Here is a 22,267-nt window from a genome sequence, read left to right on the forward strand (position 1 = left end):
AGGGGTTTGAAGAATGCACCTAAGCGTTCTGAGGATTCATGACTACTTACTCAGGAGGGAATGGCTTCCTATGTTTCTATTCTAAAATGCAATGAGATAAGATACAGCGAAGCACCCAGCTCGGAGAGGCTGAAAGCTGCTTTACCTCCCTGAAACGACCCCATGGCAAAGAGATGGCTCCTGCGTCAGGGCAGTGTTGGCTGGGGGATACACCTCAAAGTGTAGAGAAAGCATTTTATTTATTTTCAAAGGTTTATTATTTTTATTGGGAAGATATACAGAGAAGATATAAAGAAAGGTCTTCTATCTGATGATTTACCCCCCAGTTGGGTGCAAGTGCTGGAGCTGAGCTGATCCAAAGTCAGGAGTCAGGAGCTCTTCCAGGTCTCCCACACGGGTGCAGGGTCCCAAAGGTCCTGCTTTCCCAGGCCACAGGCAGGGAGCTGGATGGGAAGTAGAGTAGCAGGGATATGAACTGGCACCCATATGGGATCCTGGGCGGATGCAAGGCAAAGACTTTAGACACGAAGGTATTGTGCCAGGCCCAAAAGCATTTTATTTACTTTTTAAAATTTAAAATTAAAGCATTTGTAATTGCGAGCTTTCTGAAGATGCTGCACTAAGAGGTTCTTCTGCCTGTCAGGGGATGGGGGTGATTGGGGGATGACGAGGACAAACAGGACATTCTGGCACTGAGCTTGTTTGGAAGCCTCCGTTTTAAAGCGCCCGTTGGAAGCCCACCAGCACACAGTCAAATCTTGCAGAATTTGGTTTTCAAAAAAACGGTCGTTCAACTTTGATTCACCTGGCACTTCAGATGATTTTATGTCGATGTCTGTGTCACACCATTAAAACAAGGTATCACGGCCTTAAAAAAATGGAATTTCCGTTCTGTTAACAGGATATTGAATATGTAAGGTGAAGGATTACAAGCTCCATTGGCCCATCTGGCTCCCCAACTTGGCTCCTGCAGCGTTACTGCTGGGAGCTGCCTGTGCTTCTGTCCAAGGCTGCACGTCCTTGTTTCATCCCTGGCGTGTTTACTCCTCCACAGGCTCCCAAGGGCCAACCCCCGCGAAACCCTCGTGCAAACTGGCAACTGCAGCGAACTGGGTTAAAAAAAGAGGAAAGAGCCCCAAAGCGACGGTTTCACTTCTCTTCTGCCTCTTCTTTCCGGGGTCCACAGTTGCAGACAGACGCAAGGCTGAGTTAGGACAGGCAGGACAGCCCCGGGCTTTGCCACCCAGGCTCCTGCACCCCACCCCCGGCAGCCCCCGGCGCCATCGCGGTTCCGGGTCCCTGGTGGTGGGAACCTCCCCTCGCCGCGGCCAGCCCGGCGTGGCGGTGGGCACCGGGAAGTCGGCGCAGCGCGGCGCTCGCTTTGCGGCGCGACCGTAAAGCGCCGTCTTTCTCCGGGGACGTCGCCGAGCCCGAGTCGCCGTCGCGGTTGTCGTCCGCCCCGGGTAGCTGCCGCCTGGTGGCTTTCCGCTTCTCCTGTGGGTCTGGATTTCGTGGTGGCCCTTGGGGAAGGCGCGGGGCTGTGACTTGGGGAGGGCCGTTGGGGAACGGCAGGGCGGCCCGATCCTTAGCGCCCTCCAGCCTCGGCGCTGTCCGGGCCTGCGCGGCGGGCGCCAGTGGCGGGTCCCCCCGCTGTCACCAGCCCGACGAGGCCGCCTGCCCGGCGCCCATGGCCGGCCGCTCGCTGGGGAAGGCCGTGGCCGCCGTGTCTGTGTCTGTGGCCCTGGCCTGGGTGGCTGTGCGCGCTGCCGCGGGCTGCCGCCGCATCCCGGCCTACAGGTGACTCCCCAGCTTCTGCCGTGAGCCCTGGGCGGGTGGGGAGGGATGGCGGGTTCCAGTTGATGACAACGTGCTTCCAGAATGTCTTAGTTTCCTTTTGCGGAAGCTAGGGCCAGGTTTAAAATGGGGTGTCAACCATCAGCCCCCCAACAGGACCACCGCAGTTTTAATAACACTTATTGAGGGCGGGAAGGGGGTGTTACCCCACGCTGCTCTTGCTGGTTAGTAACGAAAACTTTATTAAAATGCACACAGGCACGTAATTTAAAAAGAATTGAACAGCTTAAATGGTGCAGAGCAAAATAAAATAGCCCTTCTCGCTCCTGTCTACTTTCCAAGGGTAGGTGATAGGTTGTGATATGATGTTTGCCTTTCCCCCCATATTTGCTCTCACACTATTGAGGGATTATGACTCAGCTGCTCTGTACTCATCATCTCTCCACCTCAAGTGTTTATTCTTTGGGTCTGTAAACACAGCGCTGGCGGTGTTAACCTTCCGTGTGTGTGTGTGTGTGTGTGTGTGTGTAATCCTTTTGAGCATATTAAGTGATAATCAAAGCAAAACTTGTATTCTGTTTCCAGAATTATTCTGTTTGCTTTTGGTGTCTTAGGCATCTGCTCCCCCCCCCCCCATGTGATTGAATGTGATGATCTATTTCCTTATGCGTTAATTCATGTAAGGAATAAGTATTGCTTATGGAATAGTGCCTCTTAGCCTTAGCCTGTCACTAGGTTTGAGTGGAGAGTGTGTGAACAGGTACCAGATGGAGGAGCCAGGGACCTCCCTTTTGTCACCTGCATTACCAAGCAGCGAATGGAGCAGCTCTTCCCAACTTGGTTTTCCTTAGTGCGAGTTGTGACATCACTCAGCACCAACTTTCTGCTGTGTTTGCCCCAGCTGCCCTAGCCTAACTCCTGACCGCATTCTGGAGAGGTGAAGCCTGAGGTTTCTGTGGATGTTGTCTCCTGAGCCCCCTGGGAACTTCTGGTCCTCTCACTTCCAGCTTGCAGCTGCTCCGCTTCTCTTGTAGGAAGGGTGTCTCTAGTCCTGCCCTGTTGGTCAGTTAGCATGATTCCACTGACGTCCCTAAGCTGATGAGAGTCTTCTTCCACTAGCAGGGTTCTAGTCCTTTCCTTGCTATGGATTTTGTTTCCCCTTTGTCCGTGTTCTCTTTCAGTGGCGTTTGTGAGGGAAGGACTAAATGGCTCTGTTCTTTGGAAATCAGTAAACTCTTTGTTAGAAGCCATCACAGAAATGTCAAGTTGCTTGATAGTTACTCTTTATTTTTAATGCTGGAACCCTAGGTGCAGTGAATTTAGTGAGAATTGGATAGTGTGTGTACTTAGCCTGTAAGAAGAAGCCAAAAGTTAAAGCATCCGATTTGGACTGAGTCCCTGCTCTCTACCATTGCACATTTTGAGAAAGACACAAAAAACTGTATCAAGAATTTTACCTGTGTTAAAGAATTCTAATTATTTTAAATGATTAAATAATTATTAAAGTGATTATTTTTTAGTGTTTGTGATTTGACCAGAAAGTTTCAAGTGTCTGTGTTTTAGAAAAGTGGCAGCATGTGGAGTGAGTGCTTCCAAATTCCCCAGCAGCATCTCCATGGGAATTGTGGGAAATGTGTATGTTTTATTCCTGAGAATGCATATAAACGTGTATGAGCTAAAAGCAAAGTAGAGCTGTTATGAGGAAAAAGTAGAAATATCAATTTATTTGGGTGAAAAATAATCTATTAATATCTATGTGCAATTCTTTCATAATTGCCTTCCCCAAATGAGCTTGAAGATCCTTCCATAGAGCATTGTGTTTAGGGCCTGGAATTCTGAATGATTTTTGTGTGTGTGTATGACTTTGGTAACTTCACTTAGCTTCTGTTGGTTTTAAAGTTTCTAGAATAAATCAATGTGATAGTACTTAAACACAGAGTTTTGAGGATCAAATGAGTTAATACATTACAGTTTTTCGAACAATATGTTTCATGTAGCAAGAACTATGCTTTTTTTTAAAGATTTATTTATTTTTATTGGAAAGGCAGATATACAGAGAGGAGGAGAGACAGAGAGGAAGATCTTCCGTCTGATGGTTCACTCCCCAAGTGAGTGCAATGGTCGGTACTGAGGTGATCTGAAGCCAGGAGCCTCTTCTGGGTCTCCCACATGGGTGCAGGGTCCTAAAGCTTTGGGCTGTCCTCGACTGCTTTGCTAGGCCACAAGCAGGGAGCTGGATGGGAAGTGGAGCTGCTGGGATTGGAACCGGTGCCCATATGTGATCCTGAAGCGTTCAAGGCGAGGACTTTAACTGCTATGCTATCACACCGGGCCCAGAACTATGCTTTTAGACATTTTGTGGCTATTATGATTATTGTATTATACCAATATTGTATTTCTTTTAAATTTGCCAGTTTAAGGAACTTGATCAGCTACATAATTCCCATTTGTAAGGTCAGAGAGTTTCTTGTATCTATTTGAAATATAAGGAAGAAATCTAGGTTATGCAATTATGATAAGTATTCTTATTCTGAAACTTTTTCTGTGTTTCACATTAAATGACAAATATCGATAGTATTAGCACTTCTTTATGTTGTTAGATGTGTAGTCTGGCTTTTGCTAGTTTTCTTGCAAAAATGAATCTGTTTTGGGAAAATAAACCTTCAGGCATAGAATTTCTTATGTCCAGTTGGATAACAGATATACTTGTTATTGCTTGATCATTGACCAAAGAAGTTACTTAAAAGATTTTGGTGCTTGGTAAAAATAGAAAGAGATAAGATCCATGCCTGCTGTTGGACACTTACTTGTTTAATTTTATTTACTTTTTGCCTTATTTCCAAACCATGAGACATAATTCTCATTTTATAATAGTGTTGTTAGAAATTAGGATTCTGAATGAAAAGTTTTGATCGTTTAAGCACAAACCTGAAATTTGTTTACTAGTCTCTGTAGCAATAGGTTTCATGTTATTTTTTTAATTCATATTTTTCATGATATATTTGCATTGTTTACTGAATACTAGTTTAGGACCAGATCAATTTTTTAAAAGTTTTATTTGTTTATTTGAAAGAGTTACTTGTACACAAATGTAACACACACACACACACACATTCTTCCACTCACTGGTTCACTCCTTAAATGGCTATACCAGCCGGATCCTGGCCAGTCTGAAACAAGGAGCCAGAAACCTCCTTTGGGTCTCACTTGTGGGTACAGAGTATTTGGGCCATCTTCTGCTGCTTTCCTAGGTGCATTAGCAGGTAAATGGATCAGAAGAGGAACAGCCAGAGCTTGGACCAGCACCCAAATGGGATGCTAGCACTGCATTTTTGTTTTTAAAGATTTTATGTATTTTTATTGGAAAATCAGATCTACAGAGAGAAGGAGAGACAGAAAGAAAGATCTTCCGTCTGCTTGTTCACCCCTCAATTGGCCTCAATGGCTGGAGCTGAGCTGATCAGAAGCCAGAATCCAGGGGCCCCATGCCATGGCCTAGAGGTTAAAGTCTTCACCTTGATTGCGCTGGGATCCCATATGAGCACCGGTTCTTATCCCAGCAGCTCCACTTCCCATCCAGCTCCCTGCCTGTGGCCTGGAAAAGCAGTCTAGGATGGCCCAAGAACTTTGGGACCCTGCACCCATGTGGAAGACCTGGAGGAAGTTCCTGGCTCCCGGCTTCGGATCAGCACAGCACCAGCTGTTGTGGTCACTTGGGGAGTGAATCATCAGATGGAAGATCTTCCTCTCTGTCTCTCCTCCTCTCTGTATGTCTGATTTTGTAATAACAATAAATAAATCTTAAAAAAAAAAAAAGAAGCCAGAATCCAGGAGCTTCTTCCAGGTCTCTTGTGGAGGTACAGGGTCCCACAGCATTGGGCCATCTTTTACTGCTTTCCCAGGCCACAAGCAGGGAGCTGGAAGGGAAGTGGAGCAGCTGGGTCATGAATGAGTGCCATACAGGATCCTGACATATGCAAGGCGAGGATTTATCCACTTGACTGTTGTGCCAGGCCCATGCAGGTGACAGCTTTATTTACTGTCACACGACTGGCCCCAGGATCAAGTACATCATGTTTTCAGGGAGTTTGTTTGGATTTTTAAAGCTGTGGTAGCTGAGGCAAGCAACTCACAATATCAAAACAATGAACCTTACTACTTTTAATAAAGGTTAATCAAGTCAGATGTTCTACCATACATTAGTGTTTTGTCCATCTGGGGTATTAACTGCTTTCTTGGTTAGTTTCTCCCTGATTTTGAACAATACTTGGATTGTCAGTCAATGGATCTCATTTTTTAACACCAAAATAAGCTTATATTTTAACTGCATTTTTCTGTACAGATGCACAGAGCATCTTGTGAAAAGCAAAATGAAAGAGCAGTTGTTTTAGATTTTACATGTGATAAAATAGCTTGATTTGTGCATCAAAGCTGGAGGCAGAATAGGAAAGAACTAGACACACTGGAAAGCAGAGAAGCCAGTTTGATAGGTTAAATCTTTTTTTTTAAAGATTTATTTTTATTATTTTTTTATTGGAAAGGCGGATATACAGAGAGGAGAGACAGGAAGATCTTCCGTCTGATGATTCACTCCCCAAGTGAGCGCAACGGCTGACGCTATGCTGATCCGAAGCCAGGAGCCTCTTCCGGGTCTCCCACGCGGGTGCAGGGTCCCAAAGCCTTGGGCCGTTCTGGACTGCTTTCCCGGGCCACAGGCAGGGAGCTGGAAGGGAAGTGGAGCTGCCGGGACAGAACCAGCGCCCATATGGGATCCCGGGCGTGCAAGGCAAGGACCCCAACCACTTGCACCACCGCGCCGGGCCCAGGTTAAATCTTTTATGATCCAACTACCACATTCTTTTGTGTTCACCCAAATGAGTTGAAAATTTATATCCACGCAAAGACCTGCTGACAGATTTTTGGAAGCAGTTTTATGTATAATTTACAAAGCTTAGGAGCCATGATATCCTTCAATAGGTGAATGGTTGAATAACTTGGTGCATCCAATTTAGTAGACTAAGGAGTATCATGTAGTGCTAAAAAGACATGCATTACTAGGCCTTGAAAAAACAGGGAGGAAAGTTAAATGATATTACATAATTGAAAGAGGTTAGGGTTAGGATTAGGGTTTAGGGTTAGGTTTTAGGGTTAGGGTTAGGGTTAGGGCTGGGGCTAGGACTCTGAGTGAGTCCTGTGGCTTACATTAGGATTCGCTCGTTGTGTGAAATTTGTGGGTTTGTAATGGCATCTGTTTATCATTATTCTGTCAGACACCTGCCATTCATGCCTTGATGGCAGTGAAACTATTTTCTGTAATACCCAGAAGCTGGTTACATTATATGTGATGTTACATTCAGGAGAGATAGGAAGAATCTTAGGTTAATTCTTGTAAATTCCATGAAGAATTTTATTTTATTTTACTGCCAGTAAAAGTTTTTCTATGCAAATGTAATTTTTGAGTTTGAACTAAATAGATCAAAATTTTTTAAAAAAAGATTTATTTTTATTGGAATGTCAGATATATAGAGAGGAGAACAGAGAAAAATGCATCCACTGACTCACTCCCCTCCCCAGGTGACCCCCAACAGCCAGAGCTGAGCCAATCTGAAGCAGAAGGCAGGAGCTTCTTCCAGGTCTCCCACACGCGTACAGGGTCCCAAGGCTTGGGCTGTATTCTATTGCGTTGCCAGGCCGCAAACAGGGAGATGGGTGAGAAGTGGAGCATCTGGGATATGAACTGGTGCTCTTGTGGAATCCTGGCGCATGCAAGGCCAGGATTTAGCTACTAGGCTAGCACGCTGGGCCCTAAATGGATACATTTATTCATTTCATACCTCCTTTTATTTTGTGTGTTTCTCATTTTCTTCCCTTTTTTCTGGTTTTGTTTTCTCCTGCATTGTCTCTGCGAACCCTCTGCTGACCTCCTGCCTCTTTTCTCTCTGTCTCCTCGTTGTCATCGACCCCATCTATTCCCCCTCACCTGCCATTTTCTTTCCCTTTTCCTTCCTTTTTCCTCCCCTCATCTTCCACCTATCTTTTATCTTCATTCAGTTCACCTGACTGGCTAACTCATGTTAAGAATCTGCTGACAGCACCTCTGATGTTCCTGTAGTGAGCAGGGCACACATCTGTGGCAGGCGACATAAAAATGGCCCTCCAATATATCCACTTCTAATTCCTTGTCCCTGTCATTCCATTTCCTTAGACAGCAAAAATATTTTGAAGATGTGCTTGAGGTTAAGCGTTTTTTTTTTTTTAATTGTAAAGTCACATGTACAGAGAAGAGGAGAGACAGAGAGGAAGGTCTTTTGTCCGTTGATCCACTCCCCAGTGGCTGTAATGGCAAGAGCTGAGCTGAGCTGAAGCCAACAGCCAGGAACTTCTTCCGGGTCTCCCACACGGGTGCAGGGTCCCAAGGCTTTGGGCTGTCCTCTACTGGTTTTTCAGGCCACAAGCAGGGAGCTGGATGGGATGTGGGACCACCGGGACACAAACTGGTGCCCATATGGGATCCCAGCTTGTACAAGGCAAGGACTTTAGCCCCTAGGCTGTCACACTGGGCCCTCAGAAGTTTTTGAAATTCAGAAATATGCTTTTAAGTTTTACATTAATATCTTTTCAGTATTTACTTAAAACTTTTTCTCCCTCTGCCCACAGAGACTCATTTTCGTCTTGTTGGATTCATCATAATTACAACAATATGTCTAAGTCTATTAGTGCCAAAAACAATTTCCACAAGAAAGCACGGACATCTCCGTACCCAGGCTCAAAAGTGCAGCGTAGCAAGGTTCCTGATGACAAGGTGGGCTGGCTGGTGGAGTGGCAGGACTACAACCCTGTGGAGTACACGGCAGTGTCTGTCCTGGCTGGACCCGAGTGGGCGGATCCTCAGATCAGGTGAGCAGGTGAACTGGCGTTAGCCAGGTGAAGTCTCTTAGGGAAAGTAGGGGCGAATTTGACTTTGTTAAAATTTAGCTTCCTTATTTATTTGAATTCTTACCAAAGCTAAAGCTTTGCATATATTTGTTCATTTTTATTTGTTTATTCTTTTGGAGGTTTTGTGAAGGTCCTCTCAAATATGTAAAGCTGTCTAGATTTGAGATAACAGTTATTTGCTGTGAAGTAATAGCAGGTTCTACCTGCTTTCATATGTCTTATTTGGGTTTACTGATAGACTACCTTATATTTTACGCAGTTAAAATATTTTTCAGAAAATTTTCCAGATTACTCAAGCAGGTTGCTGATGAAATTAGGACATGTTAAAGCAAGACAAAGGATAGATAAAGGGGAGAGAGAGAGAGAGAGAGAGAGGAAGAATAAACAAGAGAGTGGAAAGAGAAGCTCAAGCTAGAATGCTTTGACTAAAGTCATAGAAATCCTGACTGGAATGACACGTTACATTATTACTTTTCCTTGCTTTATTGATGCATAATTAACAATAATAAAAAATCCCCTATATATTTAAGGCATTATTTTGTCTGTTTACTAAGAAAAATTGCTGATTGGATAGATACAGGGGTCATTTATTAAACTGCTGAACTTCACATTGAACTTGATTTGACCCATGATTTCCTTATTCTATCAAAATCTATGCCTATCATTTTATGATGACACTTGGATTATTAAATAATCATAATGATAACCTGTAGATAAATATTTGACTTAAAGGAGTTCTGTTTTTCACATTTAGGATGTGCATATGCATCTGTTGTATATAAACATTGTGCAAAGTTAAAATTGATGTTGATTTTAAATGGTGTAAATAGAAGACTGAACATGTTTTCCTTAGATTTATTTAAAAAATATTTAAAGATTCTTTTATTTATTTTTATTTGAAAGGCAGCTTTTTACAGAGGGAGGAGAGATAGAGAGGTCTTTTATCTGCTGGTTTATTTTCTGAGTGGCACAATGGTTATAGTTAAGCCAATCCGAGGGAGCCACGTGGGTTTCGCATGCAGGTGCAGGGGCCCAAACTCGTTCTATCCCTTATTGCCTTCTCAGGTCATAAGTAGGGAGCTGGATTGGAAGCAAAGTAGCCGGGATTTGAACTGGTGCCCATGTGGGATGCTGGCACTGCAGGCACAGAATGCGCCTGTTTTGCCGCTGTGCTGACCACTAAGTTTAATTTTTAGGAACTGGATTTCTTTCGCTGTCCAAGGCAGGTGTTATTATTAACATTGATGCATCATTTACAAAGATCTAAAACATTTCCAGTGTTTAATGTCTATTTAATCTATGCAGTCATTATGCATGTCTTGGAAAGAATCCTCTGTTTAACTTTTTAAAAACATAAGTCAGTGTATATTTGAAGAAATTCAAGTTACTTTGAGATAGTAAAAATGTCAAGATATCAGAAGGAATATATTTTTGAAACCATGAGGAAACCAATAACTGTTGTGCACACAGACAGTTCGTTGTTACTAATGATAAAGTAGACATTTTCTATAGTATGAGGGAGGAGGTCCAGCTGGGTAGCCAGTAATCTTTCTGAGAGGCACTCGTAAGGTTAATGAAACACGTCTTTGTTGTTAGGTGTTTAGGTTAAAAGGTTTCTTCTTCCCTTAGAATCTGCTTTGAAGGGATAGAATGGATTTGTAAGTGAAAACTAACAGATTTTACTATTTCAGGGATGTTATTTATTATGAACAATAGATTGAGTTGCAATATTTAAGTATTTATAGTATTTAATGATTTTTTATTTTGCATTGCTATTCTCATTACAGTGAAACTAACTTTTCCCCCAAATTTAATGAAAAGGATGGGCATGTTGAGAGAAAGAGCCAGAACGGCCTGTATGAGGTTCAAAATGGAAGACCTAGGTAAGTACTGGGAATGGAACAGCTCCGTAATGGGTCTTCAAGTAGAAAGGAAGAATTCATGTTTTCCAGCGTTTGTGAGTGTCAGACGTTGTCCAAGAGAATTTATATGTGGCTCTAATTAAGTCTACACAACAACCCTGTGGGTGGTTTTGATTCCATTTTACAAGCAATGAAAGAGAAAATAAGCAGTTTAGCTAGTGAAGTGGCTGAGGCAAGCTTTAATGGATCTTTTGGTAACTGTTTTAGAGGTAGAAATAACTGAATAAACTAACAGGGTTGAGAATTGTATGTTCCATGGGTAGTTATTAAACAGAATAATTTATTAAAATAGAATATGTACAAGTAAAAATGATCTATTATTTAACTTCAAGATTCTTCCTGTACTTAAAAAAATTATCCACTTTTCTTAGGATGGCATTATGAGAGGTAGAGAGAAATATAAAAATCAGCATGTCCCCTCCAAAAGAAAGATGACGGGTTTGTCATCTGGTTATCACCTTGTTACAAGGCTGTGATTTATAGTTTTGGTTCTCAAGGAATTATGAATGGCAGTGTTGTTCCAACTCCAGCTTGGTCCTTCAGTTTTACTAAGAACTTATTCGCATCTCTGTGTGTCTTAATTCTCCTGGCATTTGACTTATTCCCTAGGTTCCTTTCTGTGTAAAATATATACAAAGGTATACATATGCACACACACTCACACACACACAGTATTGCTTTAGTCAGCACGCTTTAACAGACACCAGCACCAACTTGCTTGAGGGAAAAGTGAAGTTTATGTTAAGGCTGTAGGATTACTGCAAAGGACTCAAATCATAAATACAGTGGAACTGGACAACTATCAGAATTTGATCTCTGCTTTTCTCGGTTTTTCTCTGTTGCCTTCATTTGTCTCTGCAAACAGCTCTGTCTCAGGTAAAGTGGTCAGCTTTTCAAGCACTACAACAAAATACCTGTGAGAAACTGATGTCATGAAGAGAAGAGGTTTATTTAGCTCACAGTGTAGGGAGTTCAAGTTGCCCCTGGTGTCTTAAGGATCTCCCATTGGGTTAAACTCTTAAACATTGTAATTGGATTTGAAAAGAATTGTCAGCTGTCCCAGGTGTCTCATTGTTCTTTGTGTACAAATCTTGTGGAAATATTTTTGTTCCGTATAAAACAATATAAAAAGTTATTTGTTTTAGTAATAGGCTGGAGGGATGAACACTATTACAAAGAGATGGCTAAGGGGATACTTCTGACCAACTTTTTATTGACTTAAATATTCTAGAATAAAAGGTACAGCATTAAATAGACAAAATCACAGACAAGATTATAATGAAAAGCTGAACATTTAAAAAAGTTTGGGTGAAAATAAAATTACTCAGATCTGGATGTTGAAGTTTGATAGACTTTTTTTTTTAAAGATTTATTTTTATTGGAAAGGTGGATATACAAAGGAGAGACAGAGAGGAAGATCTTCCGTCCGATGGTTTACTCCCCAGGCGGCCGCAATGGCTGGAGCTGAGCCATTCCGAAGCCATGGGCCGTCCTCGACTGCTTTCCCAGGGCACAGGCAGGGAGCTGGATGGGAATTGGGGCTGCCTGGATTAGAACTGGCGCCCATATGGGATCCCGGGTGTGCAAGGCGAGGACCTTAACCACTGTGCCATTGTGCCGGGCCCCTTGATAGACTTTTTAATGCTGGGTTGTGGCATAAGTTTAAGTTGATATTTTTTTTATTTTATAGTGCTCACAACCTGTGAAAGTGTTAAGTAATACTAATGCCTCATATGCTATAGCATTTATGTATTACTGATAAAAATAGACTTAAAGGAAAAGTAGAGTAGAAGAGAGTGAGGAGAAAGTAAAGTGTGGCTATTCTGAACGATGGAGAGAGATGATTAGGTACAGAGCATTCTAAGTATCCAGTAAGGTTCTAGTTGGAACTGGGGAGGATAGATGAAAATGGAAACAAATTCCTTGGTTGTGGGACCATTTGGAAATGAGATTTTTGCTTTTGAATCATGCTCGTAGCTCAGAATATTCTCAGAAGACTAGAGTAATAGTGAAATGAACTAGGAGTTTCAGTGGCAGGTGTGTGGTGGTCCACTAGATCTATGAGGACATATTATTTTCCTCTTATTGTTTGTGCTACTTTCTTTAAACTATGTTAAAGAAGATGAGCAGGGCCAATAATGCAGTGCAGTAGGTTAAGCCAGTGTCTCCGGCAGCTTATGAGCACTGAGTCCTAGCTGCTCTTCTGATTGAGCTTCCTGCAGATGTACAAGGAAAGCAGCAGCAGATGGCCCAAGTATTGTATCCCTGTGATTCAAGTGGGAGACCCCGATGAAGTTCCAGACCCCTGACTTTGACTGGTCCCATCCCTGGCTGCTGTGGCTATTTGGGAAGTGAACCAGCAGATGGAAGATCCGTCTCTTGTCTTTCCTTGTTCCTGTTACCCTGGCATTCAAATAAAATAGCAACACATGCAATTGATTTTTGAATTTATTTTTCTCTAGAAATCCTGTAGGTCGGACAGGACTGGTTGGCCGCGGGCTTTTGGGACGGTGGGGCCCAAATCATGCTGCAGATCCCATCATAACCAGGTAATGTATTTTTGCAGCAGAGTGGAGTGACTGGAAAAGCAGATTGCAGCTCTGTACTTGTGTTTATATGCTTATGTGTCTGTATTTACACATTTGTATGTATATTTATGTATATCTATAGAGATATACATACACATGTGTCCTTGGATGTATATATAGATATGTAATGTATATTTTGAAATTACTTTCTATAACATGATAATAATGTGTTGCTAGTGTAAAGCTATAGTTTTCTCTTATATGAATAGATTAAGCATGATCTAACCAATGTTCATTCACCAGATGTTTATTGGACCTGTATTGGTTAATATCAGCATTGAGTAGGCACTTTAGAGGCTATAAGTAAGTATAAGAATCCAAAGTTTTGGTTCCTTGTCCTTAAGAGCTGTGTTTTCATTTGCAAGATAAAGTATGTGAAACGTTGGAATAAGAAAATTTTTTTAGTATGATCAAGTAATAGGAGTGATGCAGAATACTAGATAAGGTTGGATGTGGGTCATAGTGATGGTGAACTGGAACATGCAAGGATGGTATTATGAAGGAGGTAGATTTGAAACCAACTTGTGTGGGTAGTGGGACTGGACGAGGCCTAAGAAAATGGCCTGTAGTATTGTCTGTCTGAATATTGAGAGGCAATGAAAGACTTCACAGCCTTGAACACACACTGCTGTAGGGAATAGGGAGTGATGATTGTGGGGAGGTTAAATGTCCAAGGAGTGGCATCCTCTTCCAGAGGCAGACCTATCTGACAATCCAGATCCCGCTCAGGAGATCTTTTGTTATGCATGAATCAGAATAAAAAAAGTACTGGAATCTAATGTTTAGATGTACCTAGGAATCTCCACAGGAATGATTTCTCCAGTGCAACTGGAGTCTTCTGTAGTATCTACTGTGCTTTTTCTTTTAATTTATTTGGAGTTAGGATTTTATCACTGACCAATTGCCTCCTTACATGAAATTGCTTTTTTGATTCTTAATTTCCATTATACAGTTTTGTAGGTGTAGGGTTTCCTCCATCCCCCCCTTTTCCTTCCTTTCCCCATTGTCTCCTGTAGTCTCAACCCCCATGTATTTGCTCTTTTTATGTATCATAATATTGTGGGTATAAGCAGTGGTAGAGAGCCTTGTATCTTGTTGTCAAGGTATATTAAGCAGTTTTATTGGAGGACTTGTTTTATTCAGGAGTATAGATGCATATTGCAGTTCTTTGTTTCTGGTACTCTAGTCTCCATTACACTGTTTGTTTATGAGATTATATAGGTGTTTACTTGTTTACTTACTTTTTTGTTGTTTTATACCTACAAGAAATTAACACTTTGTTTTCTAAATTATGCAATATCCTTCAATATTGTTATTTCTTCAGTTTTGATATTATGTAGGCCTTCCTTTCTTCAAGGAGATTTCCCCCCTTTCAGATCTGGGATATAACAAGGATTTTATACTTTAAGGCTAGGTAGAAAGCTGATTTTGTTACTTTTGAGTTTCTGGAAGAGGCACTAATACTTGTCTTTTTCTTTGAGACGTTCTCTCAGTTCCCATGTCAATAGGGATCTTTACTCCTTTACACATCCATCCTTCTCTCCTCCCTCCCTTCTTTCCTTCCTTTCTGCTTCCATCCATCCATTTACTTAACCTACCAATCTGCTTACTTAACTGCCTATCATTCTACCTATCTCTCCACCTGTAACTCCTTTTGAGCCTTTATGATTTAAATAAGATAGGAAGGATTATTTTGTGAAAGACCTTAATAAAAAAAAAAAACCTTGATAGACAGGAATGGATATTTCACCTAGTGGCTAAGGCACGTGTGTCCCACATCGTAGAGCTGGGTTTGATTCCCAGTTCAGGCTCCTGACTTCACCTTCATGCCAATACAGACCATGGGAGGCAGTGATGATGGCCCAGGTAATAGGGTTCTTGCCACTCACCCGTGATACCAGCTCTTGGCTTTGGTTTTGGTTCATTCCCTGCTCGGTTCTGGTTGTTGAGGGTGCTTGGGAGTGGATGAACAAGTGGAAACTCTATGTCTCTAACTCTGAAAGAAATACAAAAATTAAGGCAGTATCAATTTTTTCCAATTTTGGCGAGGTTGGCCAAAAATAAGGTGCTTTTAAAATTACATTTAATGGAAAAAATATGTCAGTTCAGAGGCAAGAAGCAGAAAAGGGAAGCCAGAGACTTGACATTTAGCTTATCCTTATCCATGGTGGACCAGGTAGTAGAAGGTGATGTAGAATGTATAGAAGGTGATATAGAATGTGTAGAGTTGTTTTGAAATGCTAGGTTTTGAGCCTGGCACGGTAGTTTAGTGGCTAAATCCTCGTCTTGTAAGTACTGGGATCCTATGTGGATGCTGGTTCATATTCTGGCTGCTCCACTTCCCTTCCAACTTTCTGCTTGTGGCCTAGGAAAGCAGTAAAGGATGGCCCAAAGCCTTGGGACCCTGCACCCACATGGGGGTACCTGGGTGAAGAAGCTCCAGGCTCCAGGCTTCTGATTAGTTTGGCTTCAGCTGTTGTGGCCATTTGGGGGAGTGAACCAGTGGACAAAAGTTCTTCCTCTGTGTCTCTCCTCTCTGTAAATCTGACTTTCCAGTAAATAAATAAATAAATAAATAAATAAACAAACAAATGCTAGGTTTTTTGAGTTTTGTCATACAGGTAAGAGAACTGAAGGCTTACAGAAGGTCCTAGTATATAAAAAAGCCCAGAGTGGCCTGGCTTTCAACGGTGATCTTAGGTTAGTTTTTGTTATTCGAATGATTCATATAGCAACCATGAATTCTTCTAAATAGATGATTGGCAGCAGAAATGGAGGAAAAGAATGGAAGATAAAGAAGGAAGAGTCAATAAAACTTAAAGGGACTTGTTATGGGTACTTCTGGAACTCCGCTAGGTGCTGTTAGTTTTCCTCTTGTTTTTCAAAATCAAAACAAAGCAAAAACCAAAAACCAAACCATTTCATTGTAGGAATTAATAGATCTTTTCTATAGATTTGAAAATGAAAACACACTGGGGTTAAATGACTTGGGGTTAAATCTTGTAGATCTGGAATTTGAATCATTAGTCTATCTAAATATATTTTCTTTTATGCCAATATTACATTGTTAAGCTGTTCTGAGAATCACCTTTACCCCTAAAGAGGTTCTCCTTAATTTCAAAATACTTCACGATTCAAAACAGCTTGCTTACTTTTGTTGGTAAAGTTCATTTTAACAGGTGATCAAGCCAGTCACATGTTGACCATATTCCGAGACAGAATGGGCAAGAAGGAAATGGTGGGAGTGAGATGTTTCTACTTTCACCATTTATCCACCAGAGAAGAAACAGCACCCCATTGCCTGGCTGCTTAGGAGTCAAAGGAGGGAGTGGTTACATGAAACCAGCCCAAGTTCCCAGTCAGGAGGAGTACATCCTGGGGAAGTGATCATTTGTTGACAGGTGGGCATGGGGCTGGGGTAACATGGATACCAATTTGTGAATCTAAGCTAGCTATCTGCCTGTCTCAATTTATTCCTCTCTCAGAGACTTATGACCATTATTAAGGTTTGCTGAAGGATGTGGAGTAATCTCATTTTTTAAAACATAATATTTATTATTTTCCATGATATGTTTTTGTCGGTATAAGGATTTCTCCTTTTCCCTTCCACCATTTCCTCCCCCCCCCTTTCCCTTCCACCATTTCCACCCCATATTATCATGGTAGTATAATCCTTTAGTAACAATTGCAAGTTTCACACTCTCCTACCCGTGTGCACTGTGGCATTGTAGGTGTAGACAGAGGCAAAAAATCTAACATTGTTAATGAGGCAAATTTACCTGTTTCACCGAGAGTCCTCCCTTTACTTGGGATGTGAAACGTATGCTGCAAGGTATCTGCATTTCCAGGTGTGCTAACCTCCATTACACAGATCATCTATGAATGTGTGCATGTATGTGTGTGTGTGTTCACTTGTTCACCCATATATCCATTTGTATTTTTCCTAAAGGTTACCTTATATTAGAGAGAACATGTGAATATTTGTCCTTTTGGGATTGGCGTATTTCACTGAGCCAATTTCACTGAGCTTATTTGACTAATGGTCTCTAGGTGGGACCATTTTGTTGGTAAATAGTAGAATTTCATTCTTTTTAATGGTTAGGTAATATTCCGTGGAGTAGATGTATCACAGTTTCATTATCTGTTCCTCTTTCAATGGTTATCTGGGATATTTCCATGTCTTCACTATTGTGGATTGTGCTGCTAAAAATATAGGGTTATAGGTCACTTTTTCATATGCAGGTTTAACTTCCTTTATGTTTATTCCTAGTAATGGAGATGACTCCATCATGCAGTGGATAAATTTTCACTTGTAGTGCTCTCCATATTGACTTCCATAGTTGCTGTACTAACCTACATTCCAGCAACAGTGGTATGGTTACCTTTTTTATCACATCCATGCCAACAGGTATTGTTAGTGGATTTCTGAATGTAGGCTAATCTCACTCAAGTTAGGTTGATTGTGGTTTTTATTTATATTTCCTTGATAGGTAGGAAGCCTGAACATTTTTCATGTTTATTCGCCACTTGAATCTGCTTTTTTGAAAAATGCTTGCTCATTTCCTTCACCCCTTCCTCAACAGGATTATTTTATTATTATTATTTTTTTAGCTGCTTTCTGCAGATTAGGGGCAAAAGTCATGAATGTCCCAAGTTTGGAAATCTATCCCTATCCTATCTAATGGATCCTTCTCACAAGCCAGAGAAATTCCAGCTAGTGCTAATGGTTGTGTGCCTTGCATTGCCACTGCCACTCTGAGAAGTCGTTGACCACTTTTTATCTTTTGGAGCAGCTGGTTCACAGGAACGGCCTGCCTCATCATTTGTGTGCAACTAGGCGTGCTCCTCTCCCCTGCACAAGAATCAGCCCAGGAGGCTCCACAGCCTGCTCTGTGTGCTCTGATGCCAGTGGGCACATCTCGGGGCCCTGGTCTACGACACCCGGGATCCTGTTGCATCTGAGACCAACTAGAGATGAAAGCCTGGCCTTCTTGGCATTGTCACAGGCCTTCAGTAGTCCTCACAGCTCCTCTCCCAGGACCTCAACCTCAGGCTCCTTGTCTAGCACAGTGGTGTACCACAGGTACAACTGCCTAGGGCCTGTCTGGGCCCAGGTCTGCTTCTCCCAGACCAGCCTGGTGACATATTATAGATGTGGCCTGCCTAGGACTTTGGCATCTGGCCCCAGGCCTGCTACGCCATGGCTGGTGTGGTGGTGTACCATGAATGTAATGTGCCTAGGACTCATGAGTTCCCTTACCTGCCAATGGCCTTCACTGAGACATCCCCTCAGGCCCCTGGCCAAACACTGTGGAGGCCACAGGAGCAGCCATCTAAGACCCTGGCATGGGACCCCAATCTGCTTGCTCCTAGCATAGCACTTTGCCAGGGGTGCACTGTGCCTCTGGGAGCTAGCTGACTTAGGACCGGAAGTCTGAATTTTTAAGTCTCTTCCTATAAAAGTCAGGCTCTTGCAGGTTTAATGCTAAAGAACAAGCAGCTATGCTGGCATACAGTATAGTTAACAGAGTTGGCATGAACCAGGCCCAGAATGCCAGCCAGCTATGAGCTGCTTTTCTCCCAGCAGTGTAACATTTGCATAGGTCCAAGACCATCTAGACACAGCTTATAGCCAGGGCAACACAGCTATCTGTAATGCAGCATTCCACAAAACTTTCTTATTCAATATCTCCAAGTTAAGTTTTCAGATCCTAAGACATTGCACATAGAGATTTTTTATATAGTTATCTGTTGTTCCTTTGGATGTTTTAAAGTCAAAATGACTTGAGGTGTGTTAGTATGCTATTAGGAATACGCTCAGATCAATAGATTATACTCAGAAGTGAGGAGGCAATGTAAACAGGACGTAGCAAAATCTTTGATATTCAGTAAATTTTAATGATGTTCATGAATTAAAAATGTTGCACTAGTGCTTAATAATGGGATTTTGAGTTGATAATAATGTGTTTAGCACTGTAATGAAGTTAGCAAGGATCTACTCTACTTATAAAATCTTAAATCCCTTCAGAATGAATCTAAGATTATAAACAGGGCATGCAAGCTGCTGCTCGTTTCTGGGCCTGCCTTCCTGCTCAAGCCCATCTCTGTATCTGTGTTGCTTCAGATCTTACTGCAGCCACACTTGCCTGCCTGTCCAATGAAGAGCTGAGGCTCTGTGGTAAAGCTCTGTTTACCCAGTGTCATGGGCATGAAATGCATCAGGTGCCAAGAAATGTCCATGAGTGGACAGAGTCAGTATTCACCTGCTTACCCTTTGTATTACCCCATGCGTGTAAACATTTTGTGGGTTTAAGTGGGCAGCGGTTAAAAATACAGATTTTGGGAAGTGGATCTCCTGGGTTCAGAATCTTGGTTCATATCCTTAGTATCAGCATTGCAGTCCTCGGCAGTTATCTAACTGCTCTACTTCACTTTCTATGTCTATAAAGATAATAATACAACCATGATAATAATTCCTTAGAATTTTGAGATGCTCCCTCAATCTGCCTTTCAGATAAATAAAAGTGAACATTAAGTGGATAAATGCATTAAAGAACTTAGAGCAGTGTCCAGTTGTGACAAGTGCCATATAAAGGGCTTTAACCAAAAGCTATCCCCTTTCTGTCTCACTGTCTCTGTTTTCGGTCCTCATCATCTTAGTGACAACCTTTCTGCTGATCTTGCTTTTTTATTTCTCTTTTTTCATGAAAACATCATCTGGTCTTACTATTTCTTTCTTTAATGTGTCTAGCTGCGGTGCTAGACTATGAGCTCTTTTAGCGAAGCATAATGGATTAGATAAGGTAGTCAGCTATGATGTGAAGCAGTGGGAGAGGGAGAGAGTGTGCTTTAATGGCCTTGGGATGGGGCGTCCCATGTCAGAGTGCTGCTTTGAGTCAAGGCTGCTTCCTGCTTCCAGTCCAGCTGCCTGCTGCTCTACCTGCCTGAGTGCCTGGGTCCCTGCCACCCAAGTGGAAAACCAGGAACCCAGGAGTTCCTGCCTTCTGCCTGCAGCCTGGTCTGGCCTGGACTGGTGTAGGATCAAAAGAAGGAGGACCTCTTCATCTCCTTTGTCTTTTTTTTTTTTTTTTAAGATTTATTTTATTGGAAAGGCAGATTTACAGAGAGAAGGAAAGGCAGATTACAGAGAGAGGGAAAGGCAGAAACACCTGTCTGCTGAGTCAGTCCCCAGGAGGCTACAATGGCTGGAGCTTAGCCCATACAAAGCTAGGAACCAGGGTCTGGGTCTCCCAAATGGGTGCAGGGTCCCAACATTTAGGCCATCCTTTACTACTTTCACAGGCCATAAGCGGGGAGCTGGGTGGGAAGTGGAACAACTGGGACATGAACTCGTGCTCATGTGGGATCCTGGTGCATGCAAAGGGAGGATTTTAGCCACTAGGCTACTGCACCAGGCCCATTGCAGACAGAGATTTAACTTGCTGTGCCATAACACCTGTCCCAGAAATAACATTCTGAAGTTAACAATGCCTTGTTGTTTTTTTTTTTTTTTTTACAAAAACATATGCAGCTGAAGGCAAAATATAAAATTAAGGTACAGAATGAGACTTTTTTTCCCCACTTGTTGGAAGAGAACATAAAAAGTGGGAAGCAGCAGAGATTTTGACATCAGAAACCGCCACATAATCTTTCTGATGAAAGCACAGTTACTTGCTAAAAGCAAATATCATCAGGTCTTCTTCACTTCTTTAATTAATACAATAAAACCCAAGTTAATTTACTTAATGAATAAACTACTGATAATTTTTAAAAAGGATCATTGGAACTTTCTCATTTTTAAAAACTTTTATAATATTTCCTTTAAATATTGTTCTATTTTCAAGTTTTTAATGTTATTTTAAGTAGCAAAAATTATTTTTGTTTGAATTTTCAATATGGAAAGTACAATATCCTTTATGCAAAATTAATGTTAGTCCTGATTTATAGAGTTGCTAAGTATAAGCTATTTTTGAGAAAAATCTATTTGTACTCTTACAAAGAAAAAATACATGGTGGTAACTGTCACAGGCTTGAAATAGGACCTTGGTATTTGTTCTAAATCAGTTATGATATTAATTTTACTGTTACAGGTGGAAAAAAGATAGCAGTGGAAATAAAATCACCCACCCTGTTTCTGGGAAACGCATCTTACAGTTTGTTGCAATAAAACGAAAAGACTGTGGAGAATGGGCAATCCCAGGGGTGAGCCTTCATCTTAACATTTTAAGTTCTTTTTAGTTGTGTTCTTTACTTTATTCTTGGTTACTGCACGTGGATGTTTTCTACTCCACTTACTCTCCTTTCTTTCCCACTCATGTTTCAATAATTCCTATTTAATTTATTAAATAAATGTCAGTTATAAATTGATAAATTATAATTAAGTAAATAAATTATAATTATAATAAATTCATAATTATATAAATTATATATTATATTATAATTATAATAAATGATAATTATAATTTATTAATTTATAGTAGTTGTTAACAACTATGTTATTTTAATAAGCATTAATACTTAATCATATGAATCATTTATTGTTCATTTAATAAATAAGATTTTTTCATTGCTACTAAGAAGTACCATGGTGAGCAAGTTTATACCATGGAAGGTGTTAGAATTTGAGTCTCATTTTAACATCTTCTGGAAAGACGATGGACATTGTCATTAGGCCAAGGCTTGTGTTCTTGATGTTCCACTTGGAGGTGCTTAATATTGTGTTCAGGCCATCTTTATTATAAGAAACGTTACATCTGTCTTATAGAGTTCTTAGAGATGGCATGTACGCACCTCACTTGTTTTAGGTCTCAGAATTCAGCCCTCAAAAAAACACACAAATAGAATTCAGGCCTCACTATAATGTTTTAAGCTTTTTAAAAATTGAATTTTAAAAGAATTTTATATTTTATTTTTAATATTGCTTACATGGTTGAGAGGGATATATAACCTGGATCTTGTGCTTGCCAGAGAGTACTGTGGTTCAGCCTAAAATGACTTGTATCCAGTTCCCGTACTTGCCAGTGGCTA

General features: G+C 41.4%; 1 protein-coding gene across 4 annotated transcripts in view; it reads left to right on the forward strand.

Annotated features, from left to right (window-relative positions):
• The first annotated feature begins 1,194 nt into the window (after positions 1 to 1,194).
• The window catches only part of NUDT9 (nudix hydrolase 9), a 31,976-nt gene continuing 10,903 nt past the window's right edge, over positions 1,195 to 22,267 (forward strand). The window contains exons 1-5 of one of the 4 annotated variants that reach the window (XM_040966578.1): positions 1,195 to 1,797; positions 8,452 to 8,691; positions 10,518 to 10,613; positions 13,115 to 13,201; positions 21,331 to 21,442. In XM_040966578.1, the coding sequence (XP_040822512.1) occupies positions 1,688 to 1,797; positions 8,452 to 8,691; positions 10,518 to 10,613; positions 13,115 to 13,201; positions 21,331 to 21,442 (645 nt within the window). In that variant the 5' untranslated portion in view covers positions 1,195 to 1,687. The remainder of the gene's footprint in view (positions 1,798 to 8,451; positions 8,692 to 10,517; positions 10,614 to 13,114; positions 13,202 to 21,330; positions 21,443 to 22,267) is intronic. The other 3 variants (XM_040966580.1, XM_040966581.1, XM_040966579.1) reach the window with 3 other exon arrangements.

Source organism: Ochotona curzoniae, unplaced genomic scaffold, assembly GCF_017591425.1.
Source record: "Ochotona curzoniae isolate NIBS_2020 unplaced genomic scaffold, NIBS_Ocur_1.0 scaffold_4506, whole genome shotgun sequence".
Lineage (NCBI taxonomy): Eukaryota > Metazoa > Chordata > Mammalia > Lagomorpha > Ochotonidae > Ochotona > Ochotona curzoniae.